At 45.2% G+C, this 15525-nt stretch overlaps 1 protein-coding gene across 3 annotated transcripts in view; it reads left to right on the top strand.

The window, feature by feature from the left end:
* The first annotated feature begins 4298 nt into the window (after positions 1 to 4298).
* Positions 4299 to 15525, top strand: part of CRTC3 (CREB regulated transcription coactivator 3) — a 96719-nt gene continuing 85492 nt past the window's right edge. For all 3 annotated transcript variants that reach the window (XM_052659675.1, XM_052659674.1, XM_052659673.1), the window contains exons 1-2: positions 4299 to 4483; positions 13810 to 13908. In XM_052659675.1, coding sequence (XP_052515635.1) covers positions 4352 to 4483; positions 13810 to 13908 — 231 coding nt within the window. In that variant the 5' untranslated portion in view covers positions 4299 to 4351. The remainder of the gene's footprint in view (positions 4484 to 13809; positions 13909 to 15525) is intronic.

Genomic DNA, 15525 nt, shown 5'->3' with positions numbered 1-15525 from the left:
AGGGGTCATTGCTACTACTGGTTTGTCATTCTCAACACAGTTTTTATCTAATGGTCTAGGACAGCTGCTCTATCTAGTTACCACATCCATATTTCAGCCAGTGAGGAGAAGAGGGAAAAGGTCTTTCTCCTTTTCATTTAAGGGCATGATCCCAAAGTTGCCTGTATTTCTTCTGCTAACATCTGTGGAGTGAAACATGACCAGATCTATTCACAAGGGAGAGTGGGAAACGTAGTCTTCAGTTGATTTTAGCTGGGCAACGAAGCATCCAGTTAAAGTTCAGAATTTCTTTTAATAAAGGAAGAAGAGGAGAATGAATGTTGAGAGAACAGCTAGCAATTTCTGCTACAGAATATATAAAAATATTAATTTAAATCATTTTAATTTCCAGAAACAAGATATCTATACATATTTAGTGTTTCTGTCTTAATTATGAATGGAGTCAAGGATTACCAGAGGCTTGAGGGAAGCCTCTAGATGGAGACCAAAATGAACAAACTAAAAATTGAACTCAGACAAAACAGAGACAGACAATACAAGGAGTAGAAGAAAATATAAAAACAGAAATAACCTCTAATTAATAGTACACCCTTGAAATGAGTATAGGATGCTATTTTTAAAAGGAGCAGTCAGAAATCAGGAAAGAGCATTTAGAAATTAGAAATACAATCACAGAAATAAAAGTTCAACAGAAAGGAAAGACAAAACTGAAAGAAAGAGCTGAAAAAATTTATTAGGAAATAGAATAACAACAGCAAAAGACAAAAAAATAGAAAATAGGAGAGAAAAGATGAGAAAATTAGACAAGGAATGTAGGAGACCCATTAACTGACCAAGTAGAATCTCCATGAAAGAAAGAAAAAAGAATATTGTCAAAAAGATAGGACAGTTTCTCAGAACTAACGTATTCAGTTTCCACATACATATCTAATGCCAGTGTGGTGAACAAAAATAAAGCCTCCCACCAAAGTACATTATCATAAAATATCAGAATACTAAGCCTTCAGAGAATGGGGTGTGTGTGTGAAAATAAATAAACAATAATCGCCCTCAAAAAGCAGGTCACCTACAAAGGAAAGGTGAGAGTGAGTGGAATGTGAGTGGACTTCCCAATGGCAACACTGGAAGTGAGAAAACAGTGAAGCAATGCATTCGAAGAAGTAAATGCGAAGGATTTCTGATGAAGACTATTCTTAGCCCAAATGTCAATCAAGTCTGAGGGAAAAATAAAAACATCTGCATACACACAGAGCCTGAAGGATTTTATCTTTTATGTATTCTTTTCCAGGAAACTACTGGAGAATGTCCTCCGCTAACATGAATTAGTACATGAAGCAGGAGGACAGCTTGAGATGCAGGAGGCAGAGGTCAGAAGACGGGAGATGAAGGGAACTCTCAGGATGAAGGGAGGAGAGCCAGCAGATAGCGGGCGAGGAAAGCAAGAGTCCAGGATGGAGCAGGGAGGCAAAGTGGTCTGCGAGAGAAGTTCCTTCCCAAACTGCCCGTTCATAGGTTTGGTAATGTCTTTCAGAGTTCAAGGAACTTTAGAAAGAAGACCAGAGGGACCAGAAGAGGGGAGAGACAGAGCTAAAACCCAAATACTATAAATCAGAGTTTGGGAAAAGATTTCTAATGAGTTGAGAGAAATCTAAGCAAAAAAAAAGTGAAGGCAGGTTTTAACTAAAAAAAAAAAATTAAAAAATGGAACTATTGTGTATTGTGTAAACACTTAATATTGACTTACCAAAAATTATCATATATTAATAACTACATTGAAAGAATGGGAGCAGGGAAAATCATATTTGTGTTGGGGGCACAAAAGAGCCAAAGCATTCTTCCCATAGTAGAAATGAATAGTTAACATCTAAAACTAAAAAAATAATCACAAAACAGCAGGAAAAACTTATTTACCATGGGAACTGGGACTTACTTGGGAAAACTGTGTGCCTTGTAAAGCTATTGTTAAAAAATTCACATGTATTTATTTGATTAAAAAATTAAATGGGAAGTGATTAGATTAACCACGACTATTTTCCAAATTAGATAAGGGCAAAATGGAAATAAAAAAGAGTCATTCAGGGCTTCCCTGGTGATCTAGTGGTTATGAATCCACATGTCAATGCAGGGAACACTGGTTAGATCCTTGATCTGGGAAGATTTCACAGGCCTCCGGGCAACTAAGCCCTTGTTCCGCAACTACTGGGCTCCCAGGCCTAGAGGCCAAGTTCCACAACAAGAAAAGCCAGTGCACACAGCAACAAAGACCGTAAATAAATACATAACTTAAAACAACAACGACAACAGTCATTTAGTGCAACAGAACCCAGACATGATAGATCCCTGCATTGGTGAACTGGTAGATGAAAATAGAGGATTTAGCTCAACACCCATTCCAGTGTCCTACGGCGCCTCCCTGTATCTCAGAAGCTGAAAGGCTATAACCACATTTCTCTAGATGTTACTGCAGCTAGGATTCTGGATGCAGTTTTGGCACTTCCAGTCCCATTTTGTTTCTTATTTGATTTGTGAGGTGGAAGTGAAGCTGAGCCTTTGTATGTGCTGTTTCTATTGGTGAGTACTGTTGTATTTTTCTATGGTGGCTTCAGGGTCCAGGAGGTGGCCAGTGTAGTGACAGCCCTCCAATTCAGTAGGTGGCCTCCAGATTTTAGAAGAAGCAGTGGCTCTTTGTTGGCCTGGTTCTGCAGCATGTGTCTCCAGGTCACTTCTGACCCTTTCAACCCAGAGTCTGCTTGCTCAGCCCTCCTCACAAGTCCTTAAGCCCTTTTATACCCTATAGTAAATCCTTCTGTACTTTACCTAGGATGAATTCTGTTCTTTGAAACTGAAAAAGCAGAAAATATAGAGTAAAAGCATGACAAACAGTACAAAATAAGACAGAAGAAATAAATCCAATCCTAATGAATCAAACTAATCATAATGAATCAAACTAACCTCTAGCTAAGAGAGGTATGTTCTCATTAAATTTTCTGAAAAACAATCTATGAGACACAGGAAAAGTAGAATGAAATACTACACAGGAATTAAATGAATCAATACAAACGAATTTCAAAAGCAATGGTAAATGAAAAAAAGCTGCCAAAACTTATCTAGCATGATGTAGCTTTTTTGTAAAATTTTAAAAATAAAATTTGGTATTCCATATGCAGTTGGTGGATCCATATGTCGTATATAATAAAAGTGGAAAAACATTAATGTGAATGACAGGTACCAACTTGAGCCCAGTGACCACCTCTAGGGAGGAGGGAGAAACAATAAGGGTGGGGTTTTAGATCTGCCTGATTTTCTATTTCGTTAATAAATACCAAGTAAATGAAGCAAAATGTTTTGATACATTTAACCTTGATAGGGGAGGGCGTGGGTGGCGCTAACATCATTTTCTGCAGTCTTCTGCGTGTCCCTGATAGTTACTAGCTTACAAAAGGCAGAGACACACTCTCAGAGGCGTCCAGGACATCTTTACACACATCAACATCTCTACGGAGAGGAGCTACGGGGGCTGCAGAGAGGGAGAAAACCAATGAGGCTGACTGACTAGGCTGGAGCTGGAGTCCAAAAGAGCCCACGGATGCTCATAAAGAGCCTGGAAAAGGGGCCGGGGCTGAGGAGCGAAGAGGGGGACCCCCGGGCGAGGGGGATGGTGTCTCAAGTGCAACTCGGGAGACGGTTTTAGAAACTGAGATCCAGATTTAGTAACTGTTTTCTTGGGTGGGCCCGAGCGGACCGTCAGCGACACAGATCGAGGGAGGAAGCGGGCTGGGAGGCGGAGGACGGAGGGCAGCTGTTAGGCCCCACAGGGGTGGGAACCGAGGGGAGAGGATTGCTCAAGCGTAGGTCGCCCGTTTTCGCCCGGCTGAAGGAAGTCGGCCTGACTGGGGAGGGCGAGCAAGGTGTTCAAACTCTGAAAACTGTAACGTCAATCCGAAGGCCAGGCGAGCCCTACCGGGGAGCGCTTCAGTAAAATGGTACCCTAGCTGCTCCCTCAGTCGGGCCCGTTCTGCCGCGCGAGCCGGCGGTCTCCTCGCGGGGTCCGCGCGGCGGGTCGCGAGCCGGGCGCGGGACGCCGGGGAAAGCCCTCCGGCGGCGGGCGCGGGGCAGGGTCGGGTCCGGGCGGCGGGCGGGCCGCGCCGAGGGCGGGGCCGGGCGCGCGGGGGCGGGCCTCGGCGCGCTCCCGGCCGCTCGCTGGCGGTGGGGCCGCGGAGGCTCCTCTGCCGGGTCGCGCCGGAGGACGGGCTTCGGGCGGCGGCTGGGGCTGGCCTGCGGACGGACGGGTGGGCCGAGGCAGGGCCCGCGCCCGCCGTCTCCCGCCTCCTGCCGGCGCCGGGCCCGCGCCATGGCCGCCTCGCCGGGCTCCGGCAGCGCCAACCCGCGGAAGTTCAGTGAGAAGATCGCGCTGCACACGCAGCGGCAGGCCGAGGAGACGCGGGCCTTCGAGCAGCTCATGACCGACCTCACCCTGTCGCGGGTGAGGGCCCGGGTCGCGCGGGCGGGGGCGGCCACGGCGGCGGCGGCAGGGGGAGAGGTCGCGGGGCCGAGGCGCCGGCGGGGCCGGGCGGGGGGCCCGGGAGCCGGCCGGGAGAGTCCGGGAGCGGGGCCGGCGCCCCCCGCGCGGCCTCGGCGCGGGCCCGCCTTCCGACACCCGCTGACCGTCTGCGGTCGCCGCGGAGGTGGGAGGGTCGCGGGGGCCGGCTGTGCGGGGAGATGGGAAGGGGCCGAGCCCGGGAAGGCGGGCCGCCGGGTGAGGGAGGCCTAAGGGGGAGGGTGACCGGGAGCCCCGGGAGGAAATCACAAACAGCTTGGAGGCGGGAGGTGCGGCTTCTCGCTGCTCCGAACATCCACCGCCCGCGAGTCCTCCGGGACTGCCCGGCGGGGCGGGCCCGGGGCTCCCGCCCGCTCCCTCGGGAGAGCTTCGCGCACCCGTGCATCCGGGGACGGCCCCGGCCTGCTTTGGGATCCGTCTGGGTATCAGGCGGTGACTCCTTATCGAGTATGGGGCTTTGCTCCTCTCTCTCAGTGGAAGTGCTATATCCGTCCGGTTTACCGAGTTCGGCCCCGGTGTATCATGCGAACTGGGAAGGTGCACAGCGTTGCGGGTGACCCGAGGAGGGTCCAGGGGGACCGAGTAAGGTCCAGGGGGCCGCGCGACCAACACCCGGCGAGGTTAGGTAACTGTCGAGGGAGGCAGTGGAGGATGGAGGATGGAGGACACAGGAGTGTCTGCGCAGGGCTGCGGGGAAGGAGGGTCAGCGTGAGCGGGGGCAGGCCTTGAGGATCCTGAGTGCTGACCTTGAAGGACCATCAGGAGGATGGGGGAGGGTATGCAGGCGCGGGGCCGGGGTGCGGGGCAACCCGGAGGAGAGCCCAGTTGCAGCAGACTGGTGGTCCCTGGCTCGCTGAGCTGCAGGCGCGTCCGTTTCTGGCCAGCAGTGTTTGGATATCTGTTGCCAGAATTGGGAGGGTTTTTGTAGAAATCAAAGTTAAGAGATTTTAAATGTAAAACCGACATTTCTTTACATTTAAAATTGGGAGACCTGATAACACTCCTGATTCCCATGTGCCAGCCGCTGGCTGGAGCTGGGTGGTGGCTGCACACGCCTTCTCTGGCTGGCCACAGTTCACACCACACCCTGTCATGATCCCCGCTCCTGATCCCCCACTGCTGAGCCTAGATGTCATTTGCCATTTATCATATTTTTGATGTTTTGGGCTTTTTTTAGCGAAGTTAAGGAGAAACAAATATTTCTTATGCTTACTTTTCTATCATCATGAGAAGAAATATATGCAGATTAAAAAGACAGGATTTCAAGAATTTTTTTTTTTCCCTTGTGTCCTGGCTGGCTTCACTCATTTATGACCTGCCTGGTGTCCATTTGTGACCTTGGTTGTGTCCCGGGATAAGCATGTCAAGCTCATCACATTGAGGAACATGACAGGGTGAAGGTTGAGAATTAATGCTGGGGCCTGTGTTGTTTAAATACATAAATTTTATGTGTACAGATACATGCATTCTGTATGTATATCTAGAGGTGATCTGCTTGCTCACCCAATTCATGAATCCCGTTTAAAGTGTCTCAGACAAAGGAGGCCGTGAGTAATGTACAGACTCTTTCAAAGGCAGTTAATTTTCACAAGTCCTGTGTTCACTGAAATGAGTCTGATTATGTTACTTAAATATGGTCAAAGGTAAACTTGTATGTAAAATTCTTCGCTTTAACTGTGATATAACCATTAGCTAAAACATAGGTACCAATAAATTCAAAGTTACAAATGCAGTGAGTTCAAATGGAATTAAGTTAATGTGATAAATGCTGTTTTGCTGAACTGAATTGAGGCTTTCAGTGTGAATCTCATGTTAAACCCTATAGTTCAGATTATCTGGAGTTTAGCAAGCCTGACCAACTGTGCCTTATATGATAATTCAATTCAGCCACCACTTTTCTCTGTTCTAATTACCATAAACTTATGATGTCATTTTGTCCTTCACCTTGTACAGGACATTATTTACATGTTAATTCTGCCTATGTTCTTTTCTACTGTCTACCAATTGCAAGTAAAATAATGAATGCTAGTTGGGTCCTCTGTGTTCATAAACACAAAGGCAAATGATAATTCTGGATTTGCCTAGTAATTTTTGCTTATTTACATTTTTAGGAATAACTTTCATAATGAAATTACAAAGCTGAAGTACTTTTCATAGAGAATTCTTTGATTCCCCGAGCATATGTCCCAAATTCCAAGGGTCCAAAGATCTCAGATGGAAAAGAATCTATCCTGTTCAGCAGATTATCGATAACCTGATGGCACATATACTGATTTTCCATCACCAGCCCATGGCAGTCATGCTTATGGATGGAACAGACATTGCTAATCAACCTAGGTACTCTTTCCTTCCTGAGTCTGTGCTGGGCTTTGAGTCTTTCTCCTTATAATCAGAGTTGGAGCTAAATCCTATTTGTTTAGTTGGTGGGATAGATTAGATTATGGAGAATTTTCCACTCTAGCTTTAGGGGTGCAGCCTTATCAGGAAGCAGTGGATAATTTTTGAGAAGAGAATGCTAGGAGGATCAGTTCAGTGATGATGGTAAAGAGAAGGAAGAAAGCAGAGGCAGATAGGCCTGGAAAAAGGCTGTTCCGTTGTTCATTCATTAATTTGTCAGTACTTGAGTGCCCAGTGGGGAGATGTTGGGGTGGAGTGAAAGGTGGGGGGAGGTGAAGATGTGGTGCCTCCCTTCAGAGATCTTATTAATTTGTTTAGCAAACACCTTTTGAGTCTCTTGTGTGTGTGGGAGGGGGTGTGGGGTAGGATGGACCCTGGGGATACAGTAGTGTGAAGTCGCTCAGTCGTATCCGACTCTCTGCAACCCCATGGACTGTAGCCTGCCAGGCTCCTCTGTCCGTGGAATTCTCCAGGCAAGAATACTGGAGTGGGTTGCCATTTCCTTCTCCAGACAGTAATACGGTAGTGTCTCCTAATAGATTGTAGGGATGCTATGGAAGACAAAGATTAATGGGGAAGACATTCATTTGACAAGTAAGGGCACATTTTGATGAATATTATGAGAGGGGAACAGCTGGGAGGGTATGGTAGAGAGTCCTCACCTCTTACAGTGTCATAAAGAATTAATGGGAGTGGGGAAGGTGTATGAGGGTATATACTTGTGTGTTGAAGGAGGCAGAATGTTTTAGGCACAGGGACAGAGGTGCAGCAAGGGAATGAAGAGGGTAATTTGAGATGAGGCATTCTCGGGAATTTGGGACTTGATCCCAAGGACAATGGAAAGGCACTGAAGGGGTTGAACCAGGAGAGATTTACGTTTTAAAAGAATGACTGTAACTCCTGAATGTAGGATAGATCAGAGGACGAAGTCACAGGGAAATGGTTTAGAGTCTAGGAGGTGTGATGGTGGGAGTGAAAGGATGCAGTGAGGTGAACAGGTTGAGTCTTAGAAGGCAGAAAGGACCAGAATGGTGAATGGATGAGGGAGCTGAGGGAGAGGGAGGACTCGAGAATGATCTCCAGCTTTCAGAGCCGAGCCATTTCAGGGTGTCCTCTGTTGAGAGGGGCTTCCCTGGTGACTAAGATGGTAAAGAGTTCATGTGCAATGCAGGAGACTTGGGTTCGATCCCTGGGTCATGAAGATGCCCCTGGAGAAGGGAATATCTACTCACTCCAGTATCCTTGCCTGGAGAATTCCATGGACTGAGGAGCCTGGCAGGCTACAGTCTTTGAGATCACAAAGAGTCGGACCGACTGAGCAACTAACATTTCCACTTCACTTCTGTTAAGAGAGGAAGTGCTGGCAGGAGCCAAGTCGGGAGCAGACTCGGTGTCAGGAGATGCCGAGTTTGAGGTGCGCATGAGGCACTTAAGTAGAGATGGTTCAGCAGACAGTTGTCCGTGCGCTTCTGGAGCTCAAGAAGGAAGTCTTAGCTGGGGTGGGCGGGGGGGGAGGGCGGTCTTTTTGGTGGGTAGCAGCAGGAATAGATTTTGCTGCCTAGGAAGAATTTCTAGAACAGATCTTATAGATTGGTGGCCTGAATTGTAATTTGGCTGTGTTTTTTTTTTTTTTTTTAATTTGGTGGGAGGCCCCCAATTTTTTTTTTTTTTTTAAATAGGGTCAACAGTGAATATTGAGATTTTTACGTTAAAATCTGGACTCTGGCTTCTTTTGAAAAATGAGATTATCTAACAACACTTACTGTCTATTTCTGCATGACTGCTGAATGGCAGCTGCCCCCCTTAGACAAGGCATGGACATGCCCTTCATTCTGCCACAGACTTCCTCACTCTCTGTGGTTTCCTCACAAGTGATTCTAGCCTGCTTCGCTTATTTGCCTTCCATACTTGGCACCCCTACACTCTTGAGTTTGTAACTCTGCTGCAGAATGAAACATGCAAAGGGCCTAGGAGATGTCCAAGGAGCTGCACCATTTAAAGTAGAGAGACAGGAGGAAGGGAGGAGAAGGGGCGACAGAGGATGAGACGGTTGGATGGCATCATTGACTCAATGAACACAAGTGTGAATGAACTCTGGGAGATGGTGAAAGACAGGAAAGCCTGGCATGCTGTAGTCCATGGGGTCACAAAGTTGGACAAGACAGCAGAGGAGGATGAGCCCGCAAAGATGACTGAAGGGTAGACAGAGAGGTAGGGAAAAAACCAGGAGGGTCATGGTTCAGAGAAGGGAGGGCAGACCAGCCGAGCCCAGTGCTGCTGGCTAGTCTGATGTGATAAAGACCCAGCCTCTGGTCTAGTCGTTTGGAGGTTGTTGGTGACCTTGGTGAGAGCCACCACATCCACAGCATACTGGGTGGAAGGGAACTTGTGAGGCACTGAGGGCTTGAATGAAGGAAGCAGGAAAGGGTTGGGAACCTGCTTAAGAAGTCTGGCTTTGAAGGACAACTGGTAGTGTTGAGAAGCCACAGGATAAATGCCGCATAACCTGGAATGTTAATTTTGCTTGAATATTTGGGAGGAACTGTCACTTTCATGGGCTTCCCAAGTGGTGCGTGGTAAAGAGTCTGCCTGCCAGTGCAAAACATGCAAGTGATGTGCGCTTAGTCCCTGGGTCGGGAAGATCCCCTGGAGCAGGAAGTGGCAACCTGCTTTAGTATTCTTTCCTGGAAAATTCCATGGTCAGAGGAGCCTGGTGGGCTGCAGTCCTTGGGGTCGCAGAAGGTCAGACATGACTGGGCATGCATGCACATCAGTTTTGTATTAAAACAGGCAATAGATACGGTATAGTGAGGGCTTAGAGAGAGGAACAGAGAGAGGAGAGGATAAAGATTAGGTGTGGTTTGACTGTGGAGTGTTATCGCTTTGCCAGGCATTGTGCTGATCACTTTCCATTCATTGTCTCCTGGAGTTCTCACAGTAGCCCTATGGACTGTGTGGTCTACAGTGTTCCTCATTTTGTGGAAGGTGGCATGGCCAGTAAGGGGCAGTTCTAGGGTTTGATGATGGTTGTCACACTGAATGTCTATGTGCTCAGCTGCTTTTCTCCCCCACTAAGATACCCAGTTGTACTAGTGGCATCTGCCGAAAACAGTTCTCCACTGAATTGCTGTGACACTTCGGTCAAAAGTCAATTGGCCATATATGTGTGGGTCTGTTCGCGGACTCTCTCCTGTTTCTGCGGATCTGTTCATCTTTCTTTTGAACAGTAGCGCACTGTCTGGATTATGATAGCTTTATAATCAGTCTCAAACTGAGGTAACTTAAGTCTTCTATCTTTACTGTTCTTAAAAATTGCTTTGGTTACTCTAGCTCATTCACTCATCCATAAATTTTAGAATTGTCGTGTCAGTTTCTGTGAAGAGGCCTGCTGGGATTTTTGGGGGGGATTGTGTTGACTCTTGACAAGACTTTTTCAAAAACGAATTGGTGAGACTTAGATCTCATTTCTTACAGACATTGGAGGAAATTCCACTGAAGTATGAGACCAAAAAAAAAAGATAACCAACCTCTACTGTACAGCACAGGGAACTCTGTTCAATATTCTGTAATATCCTAAATGGGAAGAGAATTTGAAAAAGTATATATATATATATATATTAATCATTTTGCTGTACATCTGAATCAAGCACAACATTGTAAATCAACTATAGTCCAATATAAAATAAAAATTTTTTAGACTTTTTTAAAAATTGAAAAAAATACAGTGTATGCCTATAGGCTAAAAGTTGCTAACTCAAGGTACCAGGTGAGGTAAAAAAATGAATGGAGGGATCAGGAATGAGGTGGTAAATGGTCAGTGATCTCAGGCCAGAGTGGAGGATAACAGGGTACAGTGAGGACTTGGGGAAGCTGGAGAACCCAAGCCCTGTCTGAACTCCATGCCTCGCCTCGCAGCTCCATGCCTTGTTGCCAGGCAAGAGTATGGGTTTAGTGTTCGTCAGATCTTTCAGTCAAGAGAAGATGGAAATCCAGATTTTTGTGCCTTCTTGGAATGTTTTAAAATTTAAAACATCGAGTGGGTCAGTTCCATGTGGGTCGAACAGAACTCTCTAGGCTAACCATGGCCTGTAGCCTGATGGTCCAAGTCCTCTGTCTCAGGCTACTCATTCTTTGATCCTCATTTTCCTTATCAGTAAGCATGATGGTATGGGAGACCATCTCTAAGATTCTTTCTAGCTTACTGGTTCTCAGTTTCAAAAGAGGAGGGCCTCAGAATTACTCAGTAGTCTAGGAGATGGCTGAAGCTATCAGCACTAACGATGTTTTGAGCAGTTGTCCCAGACCTTTACACACAGTGTCACATCTGTTCTCTGACTTAATCCTTCCATCATCTGTGTGAAGTAGGCAGCAAAGTGGTTTGTGCAACCACATGGGAATGCCAGGTTACGACGTCAAGTCTTCCCATTCCAAATCCAGCGCTCTTTTTTTTTTACTGTGGTGCAGCCATCCCTGAAAACTCTAGAAATGGACATTTTGGTAGAGCCAGCAGATGCAGGAGACGTGGGGAGGGACTCCAGTTCGGCTGAAGGCCGATCTCTAGCTAGATCCAGAGCTCAGCTTGGTTGAAGTGTCAAGGCTTTTGGGTAAGAGTTTAAGCCTTTGTGAAAACTCCCTGAAGGTAGAGACTTTGGCACATGTTCATCGTAGTAAGCTGGAGCCTGGCACTGTACCCAATACACAGTTTACCATTTTTATGTAAGTGAGTAAGTGGATGGGTTGATGGAAGAAGGAATCAAAAGCTTTAGATTAAGGGGGCTGAGAATTTTGTCTAGAGAATCTCAAGGACAGAGAGTCGAATGTTTCCGGTTGAGAATGTTAAAAGCTGAGACTTTATACTGATAACTTAGCTGATAGATGGGAAAAGCTCACCATGGCCTCCCTCTCGTATTTGACTCTTGCATCTGGGTTTTGATTAATAGATTATTACCATTTCCCTGTGCCATGTTTTTGAAAAATCAAGTACTGTGGGTATAAGGAAGGTAAGGCTGCCAAAGGATTTTATATGATATGCTTTTATAACCTCCAGACAGATACAAGCCCTTATCTTTGGAGATACCTATTGAAATATGGAATGCTAGGCTGTCTGGCTTTCAGTGGAGTGTAATGGGTGATGAAGGAGATAAAGATGAATCAAGGTTGGATGTAAGTTGATCGTTGTTGGAACTGGAAGATGAAGAGATGGGGTTGCATTATACTCATCTCTGCTGCTGCTGCTGCTGCTAAGTTGCTTCAGTCGTGTCCGACTCTGTGCGACCCCATAGACGGCTATTTTGTATGTATTTGAAAGTTTTCATAATAAATGTAAAAACAAAAAACCAGAGCTTGCCATAGGCTCGGCGAAGCTTTTGGTCACTTTTCCCTGAGCTTGTGAATAGTGTGATCATTGAGGAAGAAATGGATCAAAGGAGAGGAACATGGCAGAAATAAGAATGTGGGTTTTGAGTTTGCCATAGCTCAGGCTCCTCTAACTGGGTGACCTTGGGCAGGTCTCTGACCTTCCCTAAGTCTGGGTTTCCAGGGTTGTAAAGGCAGGATCACTTGGTCTCCCTTGGTGGTTGTTGAGGGGGTGAGGGATAAAGTGGGCATAGCATCTGAGGACAGCCTCTGGCTCATCTTAGGGGCTCATATCTGGTAGTTTTTATGATTATTAGGCAAAGACAGAGAAAGCAACAAAAGGGTAAAACTCTGCCTCAGGGTTCCCAGCTACCCCTTTCTTCCCTACATGAATTACAAGTGCCAAGGGTTATATAACCACCGAGGTAATTTTTTATTTTAGAAACAGAACTCTCAAAGATCAAATTGGACCACTCTGGGATTGAGGACCGTAACCAGTTTACTGCCTTTTGAAAAATGAAGCAAGAAAGAACTTACAGAATAAAAGCATATTAAAACAGTGGGACACCATGTTATACCTGTTGAATTGGTCTCCTTCTTTCCTCTAATTAAGGATAATATCCCATGTTAGTTTTTGGCCAAACAGTTTTCTCACATATACATTGCTATACCCTCTGGGAAAGCATTTTGGCAATGTGTATTGAGAGCCATCTAAAAGCCCAAACCCAAGACTTAGTAATCACTCTTTGAAATGTATTCTAAGTCAGTAATGTGGAAGAAGAAATGTTATGTAGCCATTTAAAATGCTTATATAATATCATAGAAAAAGAGTTGTGATGCAAGCTTGTAGACTTGTGCCTATGTTGTGATCACCACTGTGCAGTTTTTGTTTTTGTTCTTTTTTTTTAAATTTTGGCTGTGCTGGGTCTTTGTTGGGGCATGCAGGCTTTTTCTAGTTATAGCATGGGCTCAGTTGCCCTGTAGTATGTGGGATCTTAGTTTCCCAACCAGGGATCGAACCCCTGTCCCCTGCACTGGAAGGAGGATCCTTAACCGCTGGACCACCAGGAAGTCCCAGTGCAGCTATTACACCTGAAAGTAAATGGAGACTGGAAAAGAGCATGGAGAAGGGAGGATAGTATGTTAGGATCATGGGCAGTGGCTTACTTTTTTTTTTTTAATTTCTTTTATTGCTGTTAAAGATTGTGCCTGCATGTGCCACCTCTCCCACCCCCCCTCAACACACACACACATGCACTCAAAGACTGTGCAAGAAGGTCTTTGAGTCATGCCTGGGACATGACACGGATAAATTCCTTCCCCAAAATAGACGAATCAAAACCCAGAAAGCCCTGGAAACTGGAAGGTTTTAAGTAGAGAAGAAATTGAAACCAAGACTTTCACTCTTGAACCATGTTGCTGCATAACACTGTACTTTGATGCTTCTTTCAGATCTTTGCTGTCATGTCTCAACAGCTTTGAAATCTCTCTGTCCCCAGGTTCAGTTTCAGAAGCTTCAGCAGCTGCGCCTTACACAGTACCACGGAGGATCCTTGCCCAACGTGAGCCAGCTGCGGAGCAGTGCCCCAGAGTTCCAGGTACCGGAGACACTTACTTCCTTCACACCTTGTGAGATCTCAGTTCCCTGGCCAGGGATAGAACCCAGGCCCTCAGCAGTATAAGCAGAGTCTTAAGTACTGGGCCACCAGGGAATTCCCAATACTTACTATACTTTCTTTGAACTGAGTGGAGTGTAAAAGAGGCAAAAATTTTCCTTGAAAAGATTAGATATCAAAGGATAAAGTTCAGTAGTGTTCTGGGCAATCCATTATTATTCGTTTCACAAATGGTCCAATGTAGCACTGTCCAGTGGAAATACACTGTGAGCTACATATGTCATTTAAACATTCCTTCATTTAAACCATGTTAAAGAGAAAGAAATCAATGTAATTAATTTTAATATTGCTTAAGTAATTTCAATAATTATTTGACCCAGTGTATCCAGAATAATATTATTTCAACATATAATCAGTATTAAAAAATTAATGAGATATTTCATCTTCTTCTTTTTTTGAATGAAGTCTTTGAAATCTCATATGTATTTTGCACTTAAAGCACATCTTAATTTGTACCAGTTATGTTTCACCACCTTCATGTGACTGGCTTCCACCATATTGGACAGGACAAATCTATGGCACAGATAAGTGGTCAATACTTTGTTTAGAGGAGTAGTGTCATAGAGCGCTTTAATCATTCATGTTATTGAAAAGCCTTATTCAAAACAATGTGGAATCAGTGATTTGGACAATGGTATATGATATTGTTGTTGAAATCTGAATTAGATTTAGGTATCCTAGTCTCTGAAAACTTAGGAGCCTGACATTTTCGTTAACACAATTTAAGATTAAGTGTTAAATCTGAGATATAAACTTTAAAATGAGGTATAACTGTATTCATTTGGATGCCTCTCCATTTTAAAAGTACTATCTTCTTTCTCTGTGGTGAAATCTGGTTCACTTGTTTGATGATGTCCCATAAAGCAGAAGTAATATTATTTAAATGGAGACTTCCATTTGAGAGTGCTGATAGAAACTCTTAAGTATAAGGCGGATAGAAAAAGTACTCTGTGAACCGGTTTGTGCCTTAGTACACTGGAGTCTTGTCTTTAGTATAATGACTTTGGAATCTCACCGCAACACTGCCTGCATTAGAAATCCACTTCTAGCAGTCAAACTATCTTACATCTTGGCCCGTTGGGTCATTCAGTATCCAAATAAAGTAGATCTCTACTTTACGCTGGAGTTCGTGCTTCAGAAAATAGGGCATCGCCAAGGGGAACTGGGTTTGAGATTCCAATTTTGTGGTACTTTCCTATCAGCCTTGGAGGAATACAGAACAAACTGTAGTGTCCCTCCCCTGGTATATTGGATGGGACAAAGTGACAGGCCCTGGGCTCCCCAGGATTCTTTGAGTAATTTCTAAACTTTGAAGCAATTGCAAACTTAGAGAAAAGTTGGGAGCACAGTAAAAATAGCTATATTTTTCCCCTTGAGAATAAGTTGCTGATCTCATGCCCTGTCAGCCCCAAATACTTGACCGTGTATATTTCCCACCATCAAGGCTATTGTTCTACATGAGCTGAATAGAGCCGTGAAATCAGGAAATTAACAGTGATGTATTACTACCATTTGACAAGCTTGGGCACCTTCAGGGTG

The sequence above is a fragment of the Budorcas taxicolor genome, chromosome 21 (assembly GCF_023091745.1).
Source record: "Budorcas taxicolor isolate Tak-1 chromosome 21, Takin1.1, whole genome shotgun sequence".
NCBI lineage: Eukaryota > Metazoa > Chordata > Mammalia > Artiodactyla > Bovidae > Budorcas > Budorcas taxicolor.
The sequence above is the reverse complement of the archived record's forward strand: the minus strand, read 5'-3'. Positions and strand labels throughout refer to the sequence as shown.